Here is a 17,443-nt window from a genome sequence, read left to right on the forward strand (position 1 = left end):
ACGAGGGACTTGCATCTTATTCCACCTACAGCCTATCCTAAACAATAATGATCAGGATTAAACATAACTATCATTCGTTTTAATGCCACCTTCTCAGTTCACAACCACGTTTTGCCTGTGCACAGAAAGACCCAAAGCTCCATGTCACACTCCTGTGTCTGCTGCTGCAGATACACGATATGGAGTTAGGAGGAGAGGGAAGTGAAGGAGTTGTGGGAAGCAGGGTGGCAGGAAGAAATGATGCTCGATTTGCTCCTCACCCCAGGACCACTGGATACAACTTCTGAAGATACACTTAGCACTTGGGTAAGAGCTTCATCACCACAATGTACTTCGTGTTGTCTGTCCCAGAACTAATTGTGCACAATCCTGTCTCCTTTCTCTCATTCTGCTTCTTTGTGACCAACAACATGCTTTAGCAACATGACTAGCGACAGAGAAGATTTTACTTTTCAAACAAGAGTAAGAATGATCTCAGTCACAGTAACCAAATGACTTAGTAAGACAAGGAAAAATATTATGAACAGAGTTCAATGTAGACATCCATGGGTGCTTCTCAAGCTTCTGCCTACAACAGAAAATTAAATGATCCCCCAATCCCCCCAGCACACTTTTAGGTTAGAGCTTGCACCAATGGCTTGCTCTGCTGACATGTTCAATCTCAGTAAGAACTTCTTTGGATATGGTGATCTGAAAGACCTAGTTTTACCACACTAACTGTATGATCTTGGAGAAATTGCTTAACTTCTCTCAGTATATTTCCTCAGAAGTAGAATAAGCACAATGAAAATGCTACCAGGCCTCCCTTGTGGCTCAGCTGGTAAAGAATCCACCTGCAATGTGGAAGACCTGGATTCAATCCCTGGGTCGGGAAGATCCCCTAGAGAAAAGCTACCCACTCCAGCATTCTGGCCTAGAGAATTCCAGGAACGGTATAAGTCCATGGGGTTGAAAAGGCTACCCGCTCAAATATTCTGGCCTAGAGAATTCCATGGACTGTATAGTCCATGGGGTTGCAAAGAGTTGGACACGACTAAGCGACTTTTACTTTCACTTCAATGTTACCGAAAGAGTACGGGGAGTTCAGCTGCTCACCGCTGAAGAAGCAATAAGCAGGCCAGGTTGGTGGAAAGGAAAGATTGCTTTATTTCAGATGGCTGCAACTGTGGGGGTGTGGTGGTGGACATTCATCCAAAGGCCGACTCCCCCTACCCCTGCAACCAGTGGGGCAAGAGCTTTTACAGACACAAGTGGGGGTGGGGGACTACATCCAGAAACAGCATAGTCATCTGTGACAGTCATCTTCAGATTGGTCATTGGTGGTCTGACTAGCAACATGTTGGTTGTTTTAGGTACAGCTAGTCTTCAGTTCCAGCATCCATTTGTTCCCATTTCTTTGTGGCCAGTTCTCGGAATTGTGATAGCTCATGTCCTTGGAACAGTCTGGTCATCATGATGTTAACTTCTCCACCTGGTGTTCTAGTATCTGTAAGACAGTTCACAGGATATGGCTCAGAATATTATCTATAGCCCTTGAGAAACAAATAAGGGTCCTTGACTACATTATTATTTAGTCTCCTTTGACCATTTCACTTTGTTTCCACGTTTCTCATTTCTCTTGTTAAACTTATTCTTTGACGAAAGTTTTCCACAGACAAAAGGCAGGCAGAGGACATGGTGTGGGGGCAAGGTCTGTAGGGTCCTTCTCCTTAAAGGAATGTTGTGAAGAAGAAATGATAAAATCAATGTAAAGTGCTTATCACAACGCCTAGCTGAAGTGTTCAGTAAGTGTCAGCAATAATCGTTTTTAGGATTTCCATTTTTCTTGGTTTCCTTTGCTCCCTTCAATCTGATAAAATAACAACTACACCGAATTGCAGGCTTCTCAGGTGACACTAGTGGTAAAGAATCCTCCCGCCAATGCAGGAGAGGCAAGAAATGTGGGTTTGATCCCTGGGGTGGGATGATCCCCTGTAGTAGGAAATGGCAACCCATTCCAGTATTCTTGCCTGGAAAATCCCATGGACAGAGAACTTGGTGGGCTGCAGTCCGTGGGGTCACAGGGTCGGGCACAAGTGAGTCACTATCACTTTCCAACATTCTTGCCTGGAAAATCCCACGGAGAGAGGAGCCTGGCTAGCTACAGTCCATAGGGTGGCAAAGAGTCGAATGTGACTGAACAATTAATACACACTACCACTGATTGGGATTCCCTGGTGGCTCAGAGGGTAAAGAGTCTGCCTGCAATGTGGGAGACCTGAGTTCGATCCAAGAGATATGGGTTTGATCCCTGGGTTGGGATGATCCCCGGTAGTAGGAAATGACAATCCATTCCAGTATTCTTGCCTGGAAAATCCCATGGACGGAGGAGGGGCCTGGCAGGCTACAGTCCATGGGATTGCAAAGAGTCGGACACGACTGAGTGACTTCACTTTCACCACTGATTGGAGAACCAGAAAAAAAATTCAGATAGTCTATCAAACATTGTTAATATCTTGCTTCCTAAGGATTTTTTTGATTTTTATAGTAAGACAATTTTTCCAATAAAGAGGTTTGGAAAATCCTTCTTCCTACTTTGGAGAGAAATGAAAATGTTTTCACTTTTGAAATAGATGAACCAGTAACCTACTCTTCCATCCCTTCCTCCATAAATTGAATACTTTCAGTGAGGCTGGTCTCTGTGTGGTACCAGGATACTGGCCTCTAATCCAAGTATTGAGGAACCAGGGCTTTTGGTCCATTTCAGGGCATGTAGGCAGCAGGGGAGGCCACCATGGGGAATACTGTGACCATGATAGTCATTCATAAGATGGCAGAACTCGTGATGCATAACTGTAGTTTATTAACTGCTTTCTAAGTAAGATATCCAGGTATATGTTGATGAAATTAGGTAACATTGAACTCATCAATTAATTATCATATTTTACAGAGACTGTCTGTTAACTTAAGCTTGTATTTACTAGAAAACATATCAAGTTGAAGAACAAAGGAAAAGCTTGAAATCTTTGTATGACCTTCCCAAGACCTCAGAGTTGCTAGACATCCGTTAATAAAATATTAAAGAGAAAATAATGTAGTAATCAGTCTTTTGTCTTTATATAAAATAATCATGAGAATATCCTGGGAGTGTTCCTGTCAAAACAATATCAAATTACTTCCTGCTTACAGTAAGAGGTGGCTACCCTGAATGGGTTTTGTTATTTATGCAGGATTACCAATGTGTGGGTGGGTGTGTTTGTGTGTGTGTGTGTGAGAGAGAGAGAGAGAGGGAAAGAAAGTGTAAGTAATCTGTTGGTATTTAGTACTAAATTCTTCTTCCTAAGGCTTAACATTTGTAAAAGTAATACTGGCTTATTAGGTGACAGCAAAAACAATTTACTCCTCCTAAAAATTCTGCTTAGGGGCCTTAAGCCTTGGAATTTTCCCAACAATCTCTGTAAGATGAATTTAACATTTTTACCTTCACAGAAAAGTAAAGTCCACTCCTTGAATGCCTGATCAGGAACTGACTGACAAAGAAAAAGGCATTGCTTTCCCATCCAATCCTTTCAATTGAACAGGGAAAATGGGGAAGATCAATAGACCAAGAATCAGTAAGAAGACTCAGAGACATTTTTATTAATGAATTATATTCTAAAGCAGAAAAGAAAAGGTCAGCAGCTCATTTTCTGGACTCCTAGCAATGAATGTTGCCACGGTGTAAGGGAGAAATGTTACAAAGGAAGAGCAGAGCCAGCTCTGGACTACTTGCGTGGAGGGACAAAGGACTCATCAAAGTGGACAGGCCAGCCCTTTTCACAGCCGATAACGATGACTCTGTAGTCTTTGGTGGCTTTGTAATGGCATGGAGGCCGGGTGGACCCTCCTTTATGCTTGCAAATGGTGACCTGGAAGGGAGACTTGCTTATTCCGAGATTGCCTCTGTAAGGTTTTCCATTCTTATCTTTACAGATGTCCTTGATGTCATTCTTGTTGCCATGAACAAAGGTGTTGATGCCTTTGCAGGGTTTCGTCAGGTGTCGTCTCTCCATCATCGTTTCACAGTATTTGTTATCCCGGCCCTTTGGGCTACGATCATAGTGCTGGGTCAGGAAGTGTTTGTATCTGCCATCATCCTTAGCCAGGGTCAGTGGGGTCAGACCCAGTCCCAGCAGGAAGACCAAAAACAGGGGGCTCAGGATCATCACCATCTCTTCCAACAAAGGCTCCTGCCAAGGGCAAAAGGAGATGTAATAGTGGCACAGAACAGAATTGCCAAATTAGGCTAAAAGGACAAGAATTTTTTTCTCTGGCAGGGCATCATGAATCAGGTATCTTCTGTCACTAGATATATTTTTTTCTTTTCCTTTCCTCAGTAGTCTCGTATGTCTTCTCAATTGATTCCTTTGGAACATCTATAAAAATGTTTCCTGAATACAACTTCCAGGTACAACCACTGTTTCCTATCCCTGAGGATCACTGAGAATTTACCTTTCTATCAGTTGTTGCAATTCAAAATCCACTCACATTCTTTAATTCATTTATTAACTAATTTAATAACAAGCACTACATAAGCCGCTATTAGGTACCAGGCACTGTGCTGGGTCCTAGAACAAAAAGACCATTAAGACACATCCAGTGCCTCACTAATCCAGGATGTAGCACCCATGGGGAAAGGATGGGAGTGCCAGTTTACTGAGAAGAGACAGTAAGATATACTCCGAGAGCTAAGAAGAAGGACTTTCAGGGAACCTTGAGCCCAGGAAAGGGCTATCACAGAGGATTGGTGAAGACAGGATTCCCGAACAAGTGAGAAGAGTAGTGAGAGCAGTTTTACCCTGAGGTGAAAGTAAGCAGACCTAATTCCCCAAGAAGTAGGCTTCCCTAGTGGCTCAGTTAATAAAAAATCTGCCTGCAATGTAGGAGACCTGGGCTTGATCCCTGGGTTGGGAAGATCCCCTGGAGAAGAAAATGGCAACCCACTCCAGTATTCTTGCCTGGAGAATTCCATGGACAGAGGATATTGGCAGGCTACAGTTTATGGAGTCCCAAAGAGTTGCACATGACTGTGCGACTTTCACTTTTTTATGATTTCTTGGCCATCACACATGCTGCAAAATTCTTATAATGGGATGAAAGTTTGACCATAAATTTATTCTTAGATATACTATAATCTTTATGAATCCTAAATTGAAAGATAAATGGTATAGTGTCATAGACATTAAATTAATTATCAATTTTTATATTGTGCTTTTCTTGTGTGTAAGTCAGTAAACATATTTTCATATTAAATATTTTTGTAGCCCTTAAAGAGGCCACCTGTTGTAGCACTAAGCCTGTCATGATGCTAAACAGTCCTGGGAGTACAACTGTGACTCTAGAAATATAAGAGTATTTGGGGTTCTGCAGCTTACATGGGAAGCCATGTGACAGGCTGAGTGAAATGACCTCCCTTTCTACTCAGCATCTGGCATTGATCTTTATCTGTTTATCATGACTATAGACAAATTTGGTGTATTGCCAAAGAATTACCAGATTTACACTAAGAAATTCTTTGGTCATTCCTCAATATTGAAATAGTCCCTGAAAAGTTTTCCATTAAGCACATAAGAGTATCATTTGTAATAGAATCAGCAAAAATAATTTGGGGAGGTTAGCAAGAAAGTGGTAGATGACCGGGGGAGTCACACCTAAAAGAATAACAAGCCGTCCTGCAGGGCCACTGCTCCACCACAGCCGCTGGGCTGCCGTGCTCCCCAAGCACCAAGCTCTTTACATTTACATGGTGTTTTCAGTCTCCTGGGTGCATATTTCCCTCCTACTTTTTGGGAAGACACTTTGGGAAGACATTGCAATCAGTTAAGTCTCTTGCTCTGCAATGGACAAAATATTGCCTTTTAACATCAGAAGCAGTTGTAGGATGGCAGGCTGTCAAGGGTGGAAGTATCCTTAATGCTCACACTGGGAACAGAGGCCAGAATCGCAGAGTTCAAAAATCTAGTAGAGTCAGTATACTAATGCATATATATGGAATTTGAAAGATGGTAACGATAACCCTATATGCAAGACAGAATAAGAGACACAGATGCATAGAACAGTCTTATGGACTCTGAGGGAGAAGGTGAGGGTAGGATGTTCTGGGAGAATAGCATTGAAACATGTATATTATCATATGTGAAACAGAACACCATTCCATGTTCAATGCATGAGACAAATGCTCAGGGCTGGGGCAATGGGATGACCCAGAGGGATGGGATGGGGAGGGAGGTGGGTGGGGGGTCCAGGAAGGGGAACACATGTAAACCCATGGCTGATTCATGTCAATGTATGGCAAAAACTATTACAATATTGTAAAGTAATTAGCCCCCAACTAAAATAAATAAATTTATTAAAAAAAAAAAAATCTAGTAGAACCTGAGCTGATCGTACCCAAAAGAGTCATTAGGTGGCAGTGGTGGATAGAAATGTTGTCTCCCTCGCTTGGAAGAAACGGTGAGTCCTTGTAGGAGTCAGTATTGTACAGGGGATATTGCTGATCACAGAAAGGGGTGTGAGCTGGCAGGCCCAGCAACAGTCTCTGTCCAGACACTCTATGCTTTAGACATATATTATCCACCTTGAATCATACTGCCTGCCTCACAGTAGACCCTCAGTAATAACTGTTTTAATGACTGATGTCATTTTCCTCTCCAGGTCTAAACTTATTTATGAAATGAGAGTTGCTAGCTATAAAAGTTTGAAATTCCATGGCTCTCATTAAGTATAAGGGAGCCATTCTAGTTTCATTAGCAAAAGTCCAGCGAGCATGGAATTGTAAAGATAAGTTTGTATAGATTTAGTTCGTGTCACAAGGCACCAGCTGAAAGAAAGTTGTCGGGGTGATCTGAGCCCAGTCTCACTGGTGTGCATCATCCTTTAAGGCTCAGGGTATAAGCCCAGCCCTCTCCACCTCTAGTTAAGGCGCTGAACCTAACTCAGGGTTGGCACCCTAAAAAGGTGCTTGTTTGTTGGGAGATTGAAGGTCCTCATGTTCCAGTCTGGGGAGGTGAAGGAATATCTTTATTTCTGATGTACAAAATTTGCACATTCATCCTGTAACAACTCAGCTGCATTTTGCTCAGGCTTATAGCAATCTTGGGGTCTTCCCCAGTGGCTCAGTGGTAAAGACTCTGTCTGCAATGTAGTAGCCTCAGGAGACTGAGATTAGATTCCTGGGTCTGGAAGATCCCCTGGAAGAGGGCAAGGCAACCCATTACAGTATTCTTGCCTGAAGAATCCCATGGGCAGAGAAGCCAGAGGGACTACAGTCCGTGGGGTTGCAAAGAGTCTGACATGACTGAAGCAACTTAGCATGCATATGTTCTAATCATGACTCCCTGAGACATCCAGAAACCAAATCCTAGCAAACATGCACCATGGCCACCTCTATTTAATATCTGCTCCCCCATTCACACCTTCCACGCTCATGTTTGCAATTCTAAATTTCCCAAAAAGAAAGGTAAAATGGAATTGGGAAAAAACAAATAAGAGACAGAATATCTGTGGTACAGAATATTTGTGGGAAAAAAACAAATAAGGACAGAATATTTATGGTACAGAATCTGTGTAGGCCAAAAGTGCAGGGCCTCACATTTGGTCAAGGATTGTCAGACTCATTTAGACAGATCCTTCTAGACCCAAGCACATAATTGTCAGGTCCTTCTAGACCCAAGCACTTAATTGTCAGTGGAATTTGTTCCAAATGTTCTTTAGACTAACTTTATCCTGTGTCTCAAACCAATCCCTTGGTCTTTATAAAAGTTAACATTCTCTTCCTCTCCCCACAGGCAATATTTTGTGCCCAACAGATCCATCAAACTTTATGCACCAAAAAATTACCTTGACTTTGGATTATGAGTAACTACAGTCAGTGTACCTTCCTTTGAACTTTGGATGTGTTCCACTTACTTTGTTTTCAAAAAGCATCCAAGAACTTCTCTCTTCCTTTTTTTGTTTGCACTGTTTGTTTGCACTGTATGACTTGTGGGCTCTTAGTTCCCTGACAAAGGAATGAACCCACACCCTTGGCAGTGAAAAGCAAAAAGTCCTCAACACTTGGACTAACACGGAATTCCCCCAAAACTTTCTTAAGGGAAATAAATAGCAGGGAAGGAGATAAGACTGAGCACGCACACATGCACATTATAAGATAAAAGTGCTAGGACTTCCCTGATGGTCCAGCGGCTAAGACTCCAAGCTCCCTATGCAGGGACTGGGTTCCATCCCTGGTCAGGGAAGTAGATCCCTCGTGCTACAGCTAACGATCCTACATGTGGCAACTAAAAAAATTAAAAAAGGATCTGCCATGCTGCAGCTAAAAACAAGGATGGAAGATCTCCCATGCCTCAGCTAAGACCCAGTGTAGCCAAATAAATAATAAATATTAAAAAGGAAAAAAAGAAAACAGAGCTAAAAATATACTTCTGTTTTTCCCTTGTTAAGCCACATACACTGTCTGTGTCTGGGGTGGGGTGGGGGCTTCCAGATGTCCTTCAGCACCTGTCTCTCCTTCTTTGGGGATTTTATCACAATTTAGGAATCTCTCCTAAACCTCTGCTTGCTCCCAGCTGCACTAGTTTTCTTTTATCTACATATAGAATATCCCCTGAAGAAATCTGTTTTCATTTTAGACTTTGGAACCTAATTCATTTTCTTCTGAATTCATGAGCTTGGGCCCAGAGGCTTTAAAAGGGTGGGGGAATAGGTTCATTGAGATGGATGGACATCTAGAAATAGCATATAAACAAATAAACATATGTAAAACAATAAATTACCCAGGTGGAAGAATCTTACAAAAATCTAGAAGTTTCCTTCCAACTGCAGAGGGATTACAACTGTTTGTTCCTGGAGACGGGTTCTAGCTGAGTGAACCTGGAGGCCCCTCCCGGTTCTGATCATACAGTGATCAGATGGACAGGGTGGAGAGACTAGATCTGAAAATCCTCAGTCCTGTCAGAGACACACAAACCAAGGACACTACTCTTGGACAAAACATGGAGAGTCATTCGCCTCTTCCTTGGGCCCAATTGGGTCAAATATTAACTCACTTGAATGGATTAGAGATTTGTTCTAGGAGGCAAAATTTGATAAATGTGGCCTTTTGTCCCCAAGTTGGCTTTTTCTGACATCTCTGGTTCTTACTCTGCCCAAGACAGGATTGAGGTTTCATTGTTCCCATGCAATGATCTGGATCCCAAAGATGTTGTTTCTTGGGTCAGCTCCAATAACTGCCTTGTAGAAACCTGCAGAGAAGACGGGGTCCCCCAGGAGGATGCTGCTCCACTGTACTTTCTCTTCACCCACAGAATTTGGTCTCATGAACAGGTGCTAAGCAGGTTTTATAGAACTGGGAAAGCACTTCCAGAGAAGGTTATGTGACAGCTGTTCTCACCCTGCACCTGACCTCAACCTCCCAGCTATTAACCTTCAGAAATATCCTTACCCTGGGCTTCTGTTTCCTTTCTTCTTTACCTGTCCACAAATGACTAACTGTGAGCACCCGATATTTTGTTGTAAAATTGTCTAACTCCACCATCAGTGCAACACTGACTTGTATCTGCTCACAAAATGGCTATGTTGCCTGCATAGAAAGTGGACCCAAGGGTACCAGGATCACTTTCAAATCCTATGGTTTCAAATATCAGGTAGTGTCAGGGGACGTTCAACTTTAAGGAATCCTATATGTTGTTTTCTTCCTTTGCGTGCTGTTTCTCAAGGGCCCTCTGTTCCTTATCAGTTCTTGGAAAACAGGACTGGGCAGAGCTGCACGCAGTTCTCAGGACTGAGGTCATGAGACAGAGCACATGCGTGGATTCCCTTCAGTGACCTTTTACTTTACTGAAAACTATTCAGTCATGTCCCTACTACTCAGGATATGGATTGTTTTCTGGCCCTGTGACGATTGTTATTCACCTGGTTATGTTTTTGCTCAACTTTATTTTTGCTGCTTAAAGCTTCCTTGTATGAAAATATATAAGCACGTGCTGTTACAAATAAAGCACCCTTGTTTCACTTGAGACTTGGGTCCCTCGCGTCCCTCTCTTCATCGATTCCAGTCCCCAGGTCCCAGTCTATAAAGACCAAAACAGGGTAGCAGCAGGAGGCCAGCTGTTTCACAGACCCCCGGCAACTACCTTCACTGGTGTTGGATCTAGGACACTGCTATCTTGTTAAAAATTACCGACCTTCTCTTGTCTTCACCCATCTCTACATTTTCAGTCTCCCTGTGTTTTAGGCGTTCGCTAAAGATATGCTGCCTACCAGTAAAACAAATGCACTTTGACATCATCACAATAATTATAATAATCAGTGTTACCCTGCATTCTATGAAAAGCTCATATATTTAACCCTCGCCAGAACTATGTGAGGTGGGTATTATGTAAGTCAGTTCTTCTTATGAGGAAACTCTGAAATCAAACAGCAGGGGAACCTCGACTGAAACAATCCTTTCTCTTTTTTTACTAATAACTTTCTTGCTTCATCCAGTTTCTGCCTATAAAACCCTTCTACTGCAGGCTCCTCGGAGCACCTCTCTTATTTACTAGATGAGATGCTGCCCCTTTAATCAATGATTCAATAAAACCAATTAAGTCTTCAAATTTACTCGGTTGAATTTTGTTTTTTTAACAGAACAAAGAGAAGTAGCAGGATGTGGGGCCTCTACTTGCATCCAACAATGCGTCCAAACACTCACTTTCCTCTTCTGAGCAAACACACTGTTTGAGAGGAGCACCTATTTTAATTAATTGTGCATCACTTTTTAAATATTAACTGAAGAATTGAGTTTGGAAAGTTTTCAACCGTTACAAACCACACAGCTGGGACTGTACTGAAAGAGGATGCCAGATGAAGTTATATCAGTAAGGAGGAGAAGTTTGCTGCCAGGGTATAAAGCAGCAAAGAATAGGCTAGCTCTGTTGTTTGGTGGCAATGCTCCCAGGGATATGAAGCTGAATCCTTCTTAGTTTATCATTCAGAGAAACCAAGAGCCCTTAAGAACACAGCCAAGGGTACTCTTTCTGTTGTATATGAGAGTAACCCCAAAGCCTGGGTTACGCAAACCATTTTCCAGGACTGGTTTTCCCATCACTTTATCCTAGAGGTAGAGAAATATTGCTTGGAGAAGGATATCCCATTCAACACTCATTTGCTGCTCAGCAGTGCTCCCAGACACCCCCTATTCATGGCTGACTTTCATCTCAACATCAAAGTAGTGCATCTGCCATTGAATACTACATTGCTCGTCCAACCTAAAGACTAGGGAGTTATACTGACTTTCAGGAAATATTATTTATGTCATATTTTTCATCAGGCAGTAAAGACAAGTGACAAATCATGAACAACTTTGTGCCAATTTCGGAAGGACTATAATATCTACAAGGCCATAAAAAATTTTGACTTTGCTTGGTGTGAAGTTCCAATGTCACTGAAAATGGGGTTTGGAAGCAACTTTGCCCACAGTTTGTTCACAATTCGTGGGTTTGAGAAGGTGGATGAGGAGTCCAGAGAGGTCTTCAGTGACTTAGTGACCCTCAGTGAGAAGCTGAACTTAGATCCACAAGGGGACAATTTCACTGAACTCCTTGCTGTGCAACACAAGGAGGTTACTAATGAAAACCTGATGGAATTGGAGGCCCAGAGAAAGGACAAAGAGATACAAGAGGAAGAAGTAACTGAAGAACTGATGAGATTCACGACACAAGAAATGGCAAGGAGATTTTTTTACTTGAGGAGGCACTGTTAGTTTTTGAGCCACAGGACCAGAACATAGAAAGACACACAAAGCTTGCAGAAACTGTTCTGAATGCAATCCAGGGCTACTGTGTCATTTAAAATAAGAGTAGAAGGGCTACTACCCAGACATCACTGGATCGTTTTTACAAGAGGGTAGGTAGAAATGAAGCTGCAATACTTTGGCCATCTGATGCAAAAAGCTAACTCATTAGAAAAGACCCTGATGTTGGGAAAGATAGAAGGCAGGAGGAGAAGGGGATGACAGAAGACAAAATGGTTGGATGGCATCACCAACTCAATGGAGATGAGTTTGAGCAAGCTCCAGGAGATGGTGAAGGGCAGGGAAGCCTGGCACACTGCAGTCCATGGGGTCGCAGAGTTGGACACGACTGAATGGCTGAACAACAGGTAGAATTGAATCCAGCAACGAACCAGAACCTGTGCTATCAATGTCAAGTATGAGTGAAATTGCAGCCTGCCCTCCTTCTCCTATTGTTGATGATCCTTCAGCTGAACCATCTCCCACCTCCTCTCCCTCCTCTAGTCAGTAACTCTTCTCATCTGTTCACTTGATGCCAGCCCCTATATGCCAGCTGTTGTACTGTACTACTCTACTTTTCAAGGTACTGTACTGTAAGATTAAATTTTTTTTATTTTTATATTAATTTGTGTGAAAAGTATTATAAACCTATTATACTATAGTACTACATAGCAGGTTGTGTTAGTTGCCTCCCTCAGCTAACTTTTTTGGACTAATGAAAAAGAGGGCTTACAAACATTCTCTCAGAATAGAACTCCTTCCTATGTAGGAGACCTACTCTATTTTGAAACTATGCCAATATCCTGTTCTTTATCAAACTATCAACTTATTCACTTGTTTATTATATCAGTGTAGCCTCATGGTTTCTCACTTTTTTAGTTGTTTATATAATCTGTTATTTTCATTATTATCTTGATGCTCAAATTGTCACAGATTTGGCCATTGGGAGCCCCTTAAACTGACTTCTGTGTCCTTTTGACATGTTCCTATCATTCTTTGGGTATTTCCTTGCTTTCTGGCTAAAGATATTCTAGTCTCCTCTTCTGTGCTCCCTGTCCCAGCCCTGAGGTCAGCAAGTTCTTCAGGGAGCCATTTCTCCAAGGCTCTTTTTAAGGAGAGTACATGGTATTTAAATAAAAGCCAAGTTCTTGCTAAAAGCTAAGCATGCTTGTCACTCTTGGGATGTTGCTATTACCAGACTCTGAGTGAACACATCGAGGAACTGTGTATACATAAATTCACACACATTGACAAAAGTTGAGGTTGCAGCAGAACCAAGAAAGCAGAGGGGGATTAAGGATTAGCCTTTCTGGAGAATGAAATTCATATTCAGGAAGCAAGAACACAGCCAGATCAGATTGCAATGAGGGAAGGCATTGAGACCGTTAAATGCAAAGCTCAAAGCAGATCAGCCAGTAGGTCAAGAGGCTTAACCTAGTGATTCCTTAAAAGACTCCACTTAAGTAGATGTGCAACTTGTTTCCTAAACTCCATAAGGCTGACTCTCTTCATCTTAGATGCCTGCCTTGACTTCCCCACCCATGTGGCTTGTCTCTTGACTATATCCCCACCTGTGGAGAAAAAAGCAGTGATGTACTGGTTGGAACTCTCCCAGTGATTAACACCAGGAAGAAAGCAGAAGATGGAAGATGTGTGACTCAAGAAATTTCTAAGCAAATGACTTTTTTTGAGACCTTGCTTCCTTGGTGGAACCTGCATGGGATGCCTTTTAAGGAGAGGGAGGGGTACAGTTTGGACTAGCAGCCTTTCTCCTAAACAGGTTGCCCTGTCTCCCCACCCTGCCTCCTTGCTCCTCACTCTAGCTGCTCTGATTTAAGTGCCCCTGATGTTACCCCAGTATGAGCTCCCAGGCCCCTAACTCAACAGATGGGGTGAGCAGCAAAGCCTTCTCCCACCATGGGGCACAGCAGGAAGAGGTAGAAGGGGGAAATCCAAGGCTAGGGGAAGAAGGGGATTATTTCACAATGAGAAATTGCAGCCCTTTGGGGTCCATCCCCAGGGTCAGTTCCCCATGCACGGCACACCAGGCAACACTGTGTAGTGAGAACTCTGCCCTGGGGAGTTGGGACCTGACACTGGTTTCTGCTTCTGCACCAAGACACAACTGTCTGACCTTGGATCCACCCTGACTCTCATTCTCCTCAGGTGTATAATGGGATGCTAGCAGGAAGGTTCTTTCCATTGCTTGTGTCTTGTCCATCCTTGAGTTCAAGGTAACTGTCTATATATTTTTTTATAAATAGAAGTGTTTTGCATGGTATTCAAGAGACGTCTCCCATGGCCTACATTTTCTTTCTGTGTTATCCCTGGTGCCACAGAGAAACTTGCAATTTTCTAAACACACAGTGCTCTGCCATATGTGTGTAATGTCTCTGGCCTTTTTTCTCTCTGAATTGCCTATCCTCTACCCCTAATTGGAGGGGGAACCCTATTTATGCTTAAAACTCTCCCCAAGGAAATCTTTGCTCTGGAACCTTCCCTGATTCACTCTCCCTCCACCAGTTTCTTCTTGTTGCTTCATAATAACTCCACCCTCACCTCTCCCGGAGTTCTTCTCAAGGTCTGGTTTGTATTATGACTCTAGAGGTTGCATCTGTTGGGGAGAATTCTCAGCACTTGGGTCTTAATCATAGTTCATGATTTACTTGCTTAGCTCTTCTCAGGAGAAGACAGGTATCTGGCTCCGGGGGAGACTGCAGATTTGACATTCCTAGATCCTTCAGGTGCCCTGTCCTCCTCTCTTACCAGCTGTTACCTTTCACACAGGCGTTCTGGTCAACAATTAATGCCCCTGTGATAAGCCACCAGAAGAGCTGGCACAAGTGACTATCCCTGATGTGAGGGTGGGGTCACTGGGGCTTGCTCTAGGGGAGAAGCAGGGCCAGGAAGGGGAGCGGCTCTCCTAAAATAGTTGAAGCCCAGAGACCACTGAACAACCCAGGTTAATTAGGTAATTAGATAAGTAGATCTTCTCCAATCAGGAACAGCAGATACCCAAGTCTTTCTTTTCTCAGGTACCCTAGCTATGTCTGACCTCACTTTAAGAGGACCCAGGACTGGGAATTGTAGTGGGAGAGGACATATGGAGAATGTGTGCGTCCTTGGGCGGAGGAAACAGTGATAATGTGGAGAGGCTGGGAGGTGGAAGCGGGAGACGGGGGCCCAGCCCTGTGTGCACCTAAGTGCAGACTATGGACTGCACCTGGCGGGTCACAAGGGAGTCAGGGCTCCCCTCTGGGAAAGTGCTCAGGTGTTGGAATCCCTCCCCCCTTTAATCTTTTCACTGCACCTTGTGTCTTGTGGGATCTCAGTTCCCTGACCAAGAATGGAAACTTGACTCTTGGCAGTGAAAGGACTGAGTCCTAACCATTGGTCCACCAGGGAATTCTGGGAACCCCTTTCTTTCTGAGTTTGTGCTGCTGGGTGTATGAGGGTGGGATGGACAGGAAGAGACATGGGAAGTCTTGTAACATGGGGATCATCAACAGGAACCTGCACAGCCTCGAAAGCTTTTTATCCTATTGCAGTTGATTTGTCATGAGAGGTAAAGTGTTGGGGTGTGAGCAGGAGGTGGAAATTAAGAGAAGACTGAACATGTTTCCCTGGGGAAGGGGCTGCTCAGTAAAGGTTGATAAATGCATAGCTTTGTGACAGGCTTGATGGGCCACTTGGGCCGTTTGACCCCTAGGGAACTCCCAAATTACCTCCATCCACAGTGACCTCTGTCTCCATGGAGTTGGCTTCAGAGAACCCAGAGTCCAGAGCCCTACTCCTGAAGAGGAGCCAGAAATCTGTATAACCTGGGAGAGGGGCAAGTGCCCTACGTGAGAGAAGAGTGGGGAGGGGATGTGGGGGGGCCTGGCCACAGCCTCTCTAAGGGTTCCTTGGGGCCTGGAGCCCAGTAGTGTGGTAAAGTAGTTCTAACCTTCCTGGGCTGCCTCTGAATTTAAGGGGATTTCAGGGGTTAATTTCCAAGCATTCTGTGAAGGGGACAAATGTGCACTTCCTTTCACTTTCTCAGCTGGGCCTAGGATCAGCCAGTACTGATGTAGCTTCATGATGTCTTAGGAGTCTTCCCTTGAACACCTGCTTCTTCTAACTGATCAGCATCTTCCTGCCCTACTGTTTCCTTCTTCCCTCCCCCTGTCTTTTCCCTCCTCTCCTCTCTCTGTGCCCACAACTGCAATGACCACACCCCTTAAACCTAGGGCTCTGTCCCCCTCATCTTGTATCCTTGTCCTCTTTCATTCATTCTGCCCCTCGTGCCTCCCATTCCTTGCTCCATCTCTTCTCCCTCACATCGATCCCTCTGTGTCCCCGAGTCCCTGTGTCCCTATTGATTTCTCTGTGTTTCATCCCAGCCATGACTCCATCCCCATCTCCTCCAGAGCCCCATTTTGTGCCCCCAGCCCCTAGCATCTCTCTCCTCTCTCCCCTGTGTGTCCTTATCCCTCCACACTGAGTCCCTCCTTTGTCCACCTTGTCAGTCACCTGACGGTACTCTTATCTGGCCAGAACCCATCCCTTCCCTGTCCTCTCTCCTCACCCATATTCCACTGTAGGCCTCACCTTGTCAATGAGTCTTCCTGTTGCAATGCCAGCTCAGTGGAGCACAGCTTCCCTGCACTGGGCTTCAGATCTCTGAAGGCCTCCTCTCACCATGAACTCCTTAAGAACTGGCTTGGCCTGTGGTGCTTTTATTTGGGTGTAGGCTGGGGAGCAGCCCTGGATCAGGAAATGAATCAGGTTCATGCCTTTCCACTTACATATTCCAAGTGAGTGGATACCTATGGAGCTAGTACACCTGCCTAAACATCTTCAGCAATGAGGAAGCTTGAATCCTCACACTCAAAGAGTAGATCTGGCCCTAGCCACAAGATTTTAACAAGTCTGATAAAACACCTGGCCTAAGTGTCTACCCTAAATGAGAATTATCATTTATCATCTCCTATACACCCTTCTGGTTCTGATTCTGGGAAGAGCCATCGTTGTGGTGGTAAAGTTTGCTTTTTTCTGACCTGGGATATAGATGGAATAACCTAGAATATTACTTTGCATGGCTTCCTGTCATCAAGAATGAGTGATGGAAGAGGGGGTGATGACACGAGGCAGAGAGTGATGAGGCAGCTGAGTTGACTGTTGGAAATGCTGTGTCCACATCTGGGAAGAGACATGCAGTCTGCTGAGACAAGGAAGGTTCACTGCCTCATGGCCAATGTAACTCCAGCCTTGCAGTATCCCAAGCCCTCCTTCTATTACTCCAAGGCTGTTGGAAGAATGAGATCATATCATGCCACTCTTTTTTAAGCTGAAGTCAGTGGTTTCTGTTGAGCCCTGAAAATTTCCATACCTAGGCTCTCCATGCAATAGCTTGAGTCAAGAGATCCATCCGGAGGAGTAAATCCTTCAGTGATTTCTCTGGAAAAGATGCTTAAGTGCAGCTGCTGTGTGTAGGATTACCAAGAACAAGAATGAATGACCATATGGAGGGTGGAAGGAATGGAAATTGCTATATATCTAGGCCTGGAAAAGTAGCTGATAAAAAAGAAGTCAGGAGCCCCAGATTCAAGGAAAGATGTACAAATTTGATGACAAGCCACCTCTGTTCTATTCTGAGTGAAGTCCTGCAAA

General features: G+C 43.8%; 1 protein-coding gene across 1 annotated transcript; it reads right to left on the reverse strand.

The window, feature by feature from the left end:
- Window positions 1-3,743: 3,743 nt before the first annotated feature.
- On the reverse strand, window positions 3,744-16,433 carry LOC145512654 (angiogenin-1-like). Its single transcript, XM_081506917.1, has 2 exons — window positions 16,382-16,433; window positions 3,744-4,208 (listed from the first exon to the last, which is right to left on the reverse strand). Exon 2 carries the CDS (start codon window positions 4,188-4,190, stop codon window positions 3,744-3,746), a length of 447 nt encoding a protein of 148 aa, XP_081363043.1. The 5' UTR covers window positions 4,191-4,208; window positions 16,382-16,433.
- Between the last annotated feature and the right edge of the window lie 1,010 nt (window positions 16,434-17,443).

This window comes from Giraffa tippelskirchi, chromosome 7 (assembly GCF_054371585.1).
Source record: "Giraffa tippelskirchi isolate mGirTip1 chromosome 7, T2T-mGirTip1v1.2.pri, whole genome shotgun sequence".
NCBI lineage: Eukaryota > Metazoa > Chordata > Mammalia > Artiodactyla > Giraffidae > Giraffa > Giraffa tippelskirchi.

Coding starts and splice junctions, on each gene's coding strand:
- LOC145512654 (XM_081506917.1), bottom strand. CDS start 4,190: ATGGTGATGATCCTGAGCCCCCTGTTTTTGGTCTTCCTGCTGGGACTG.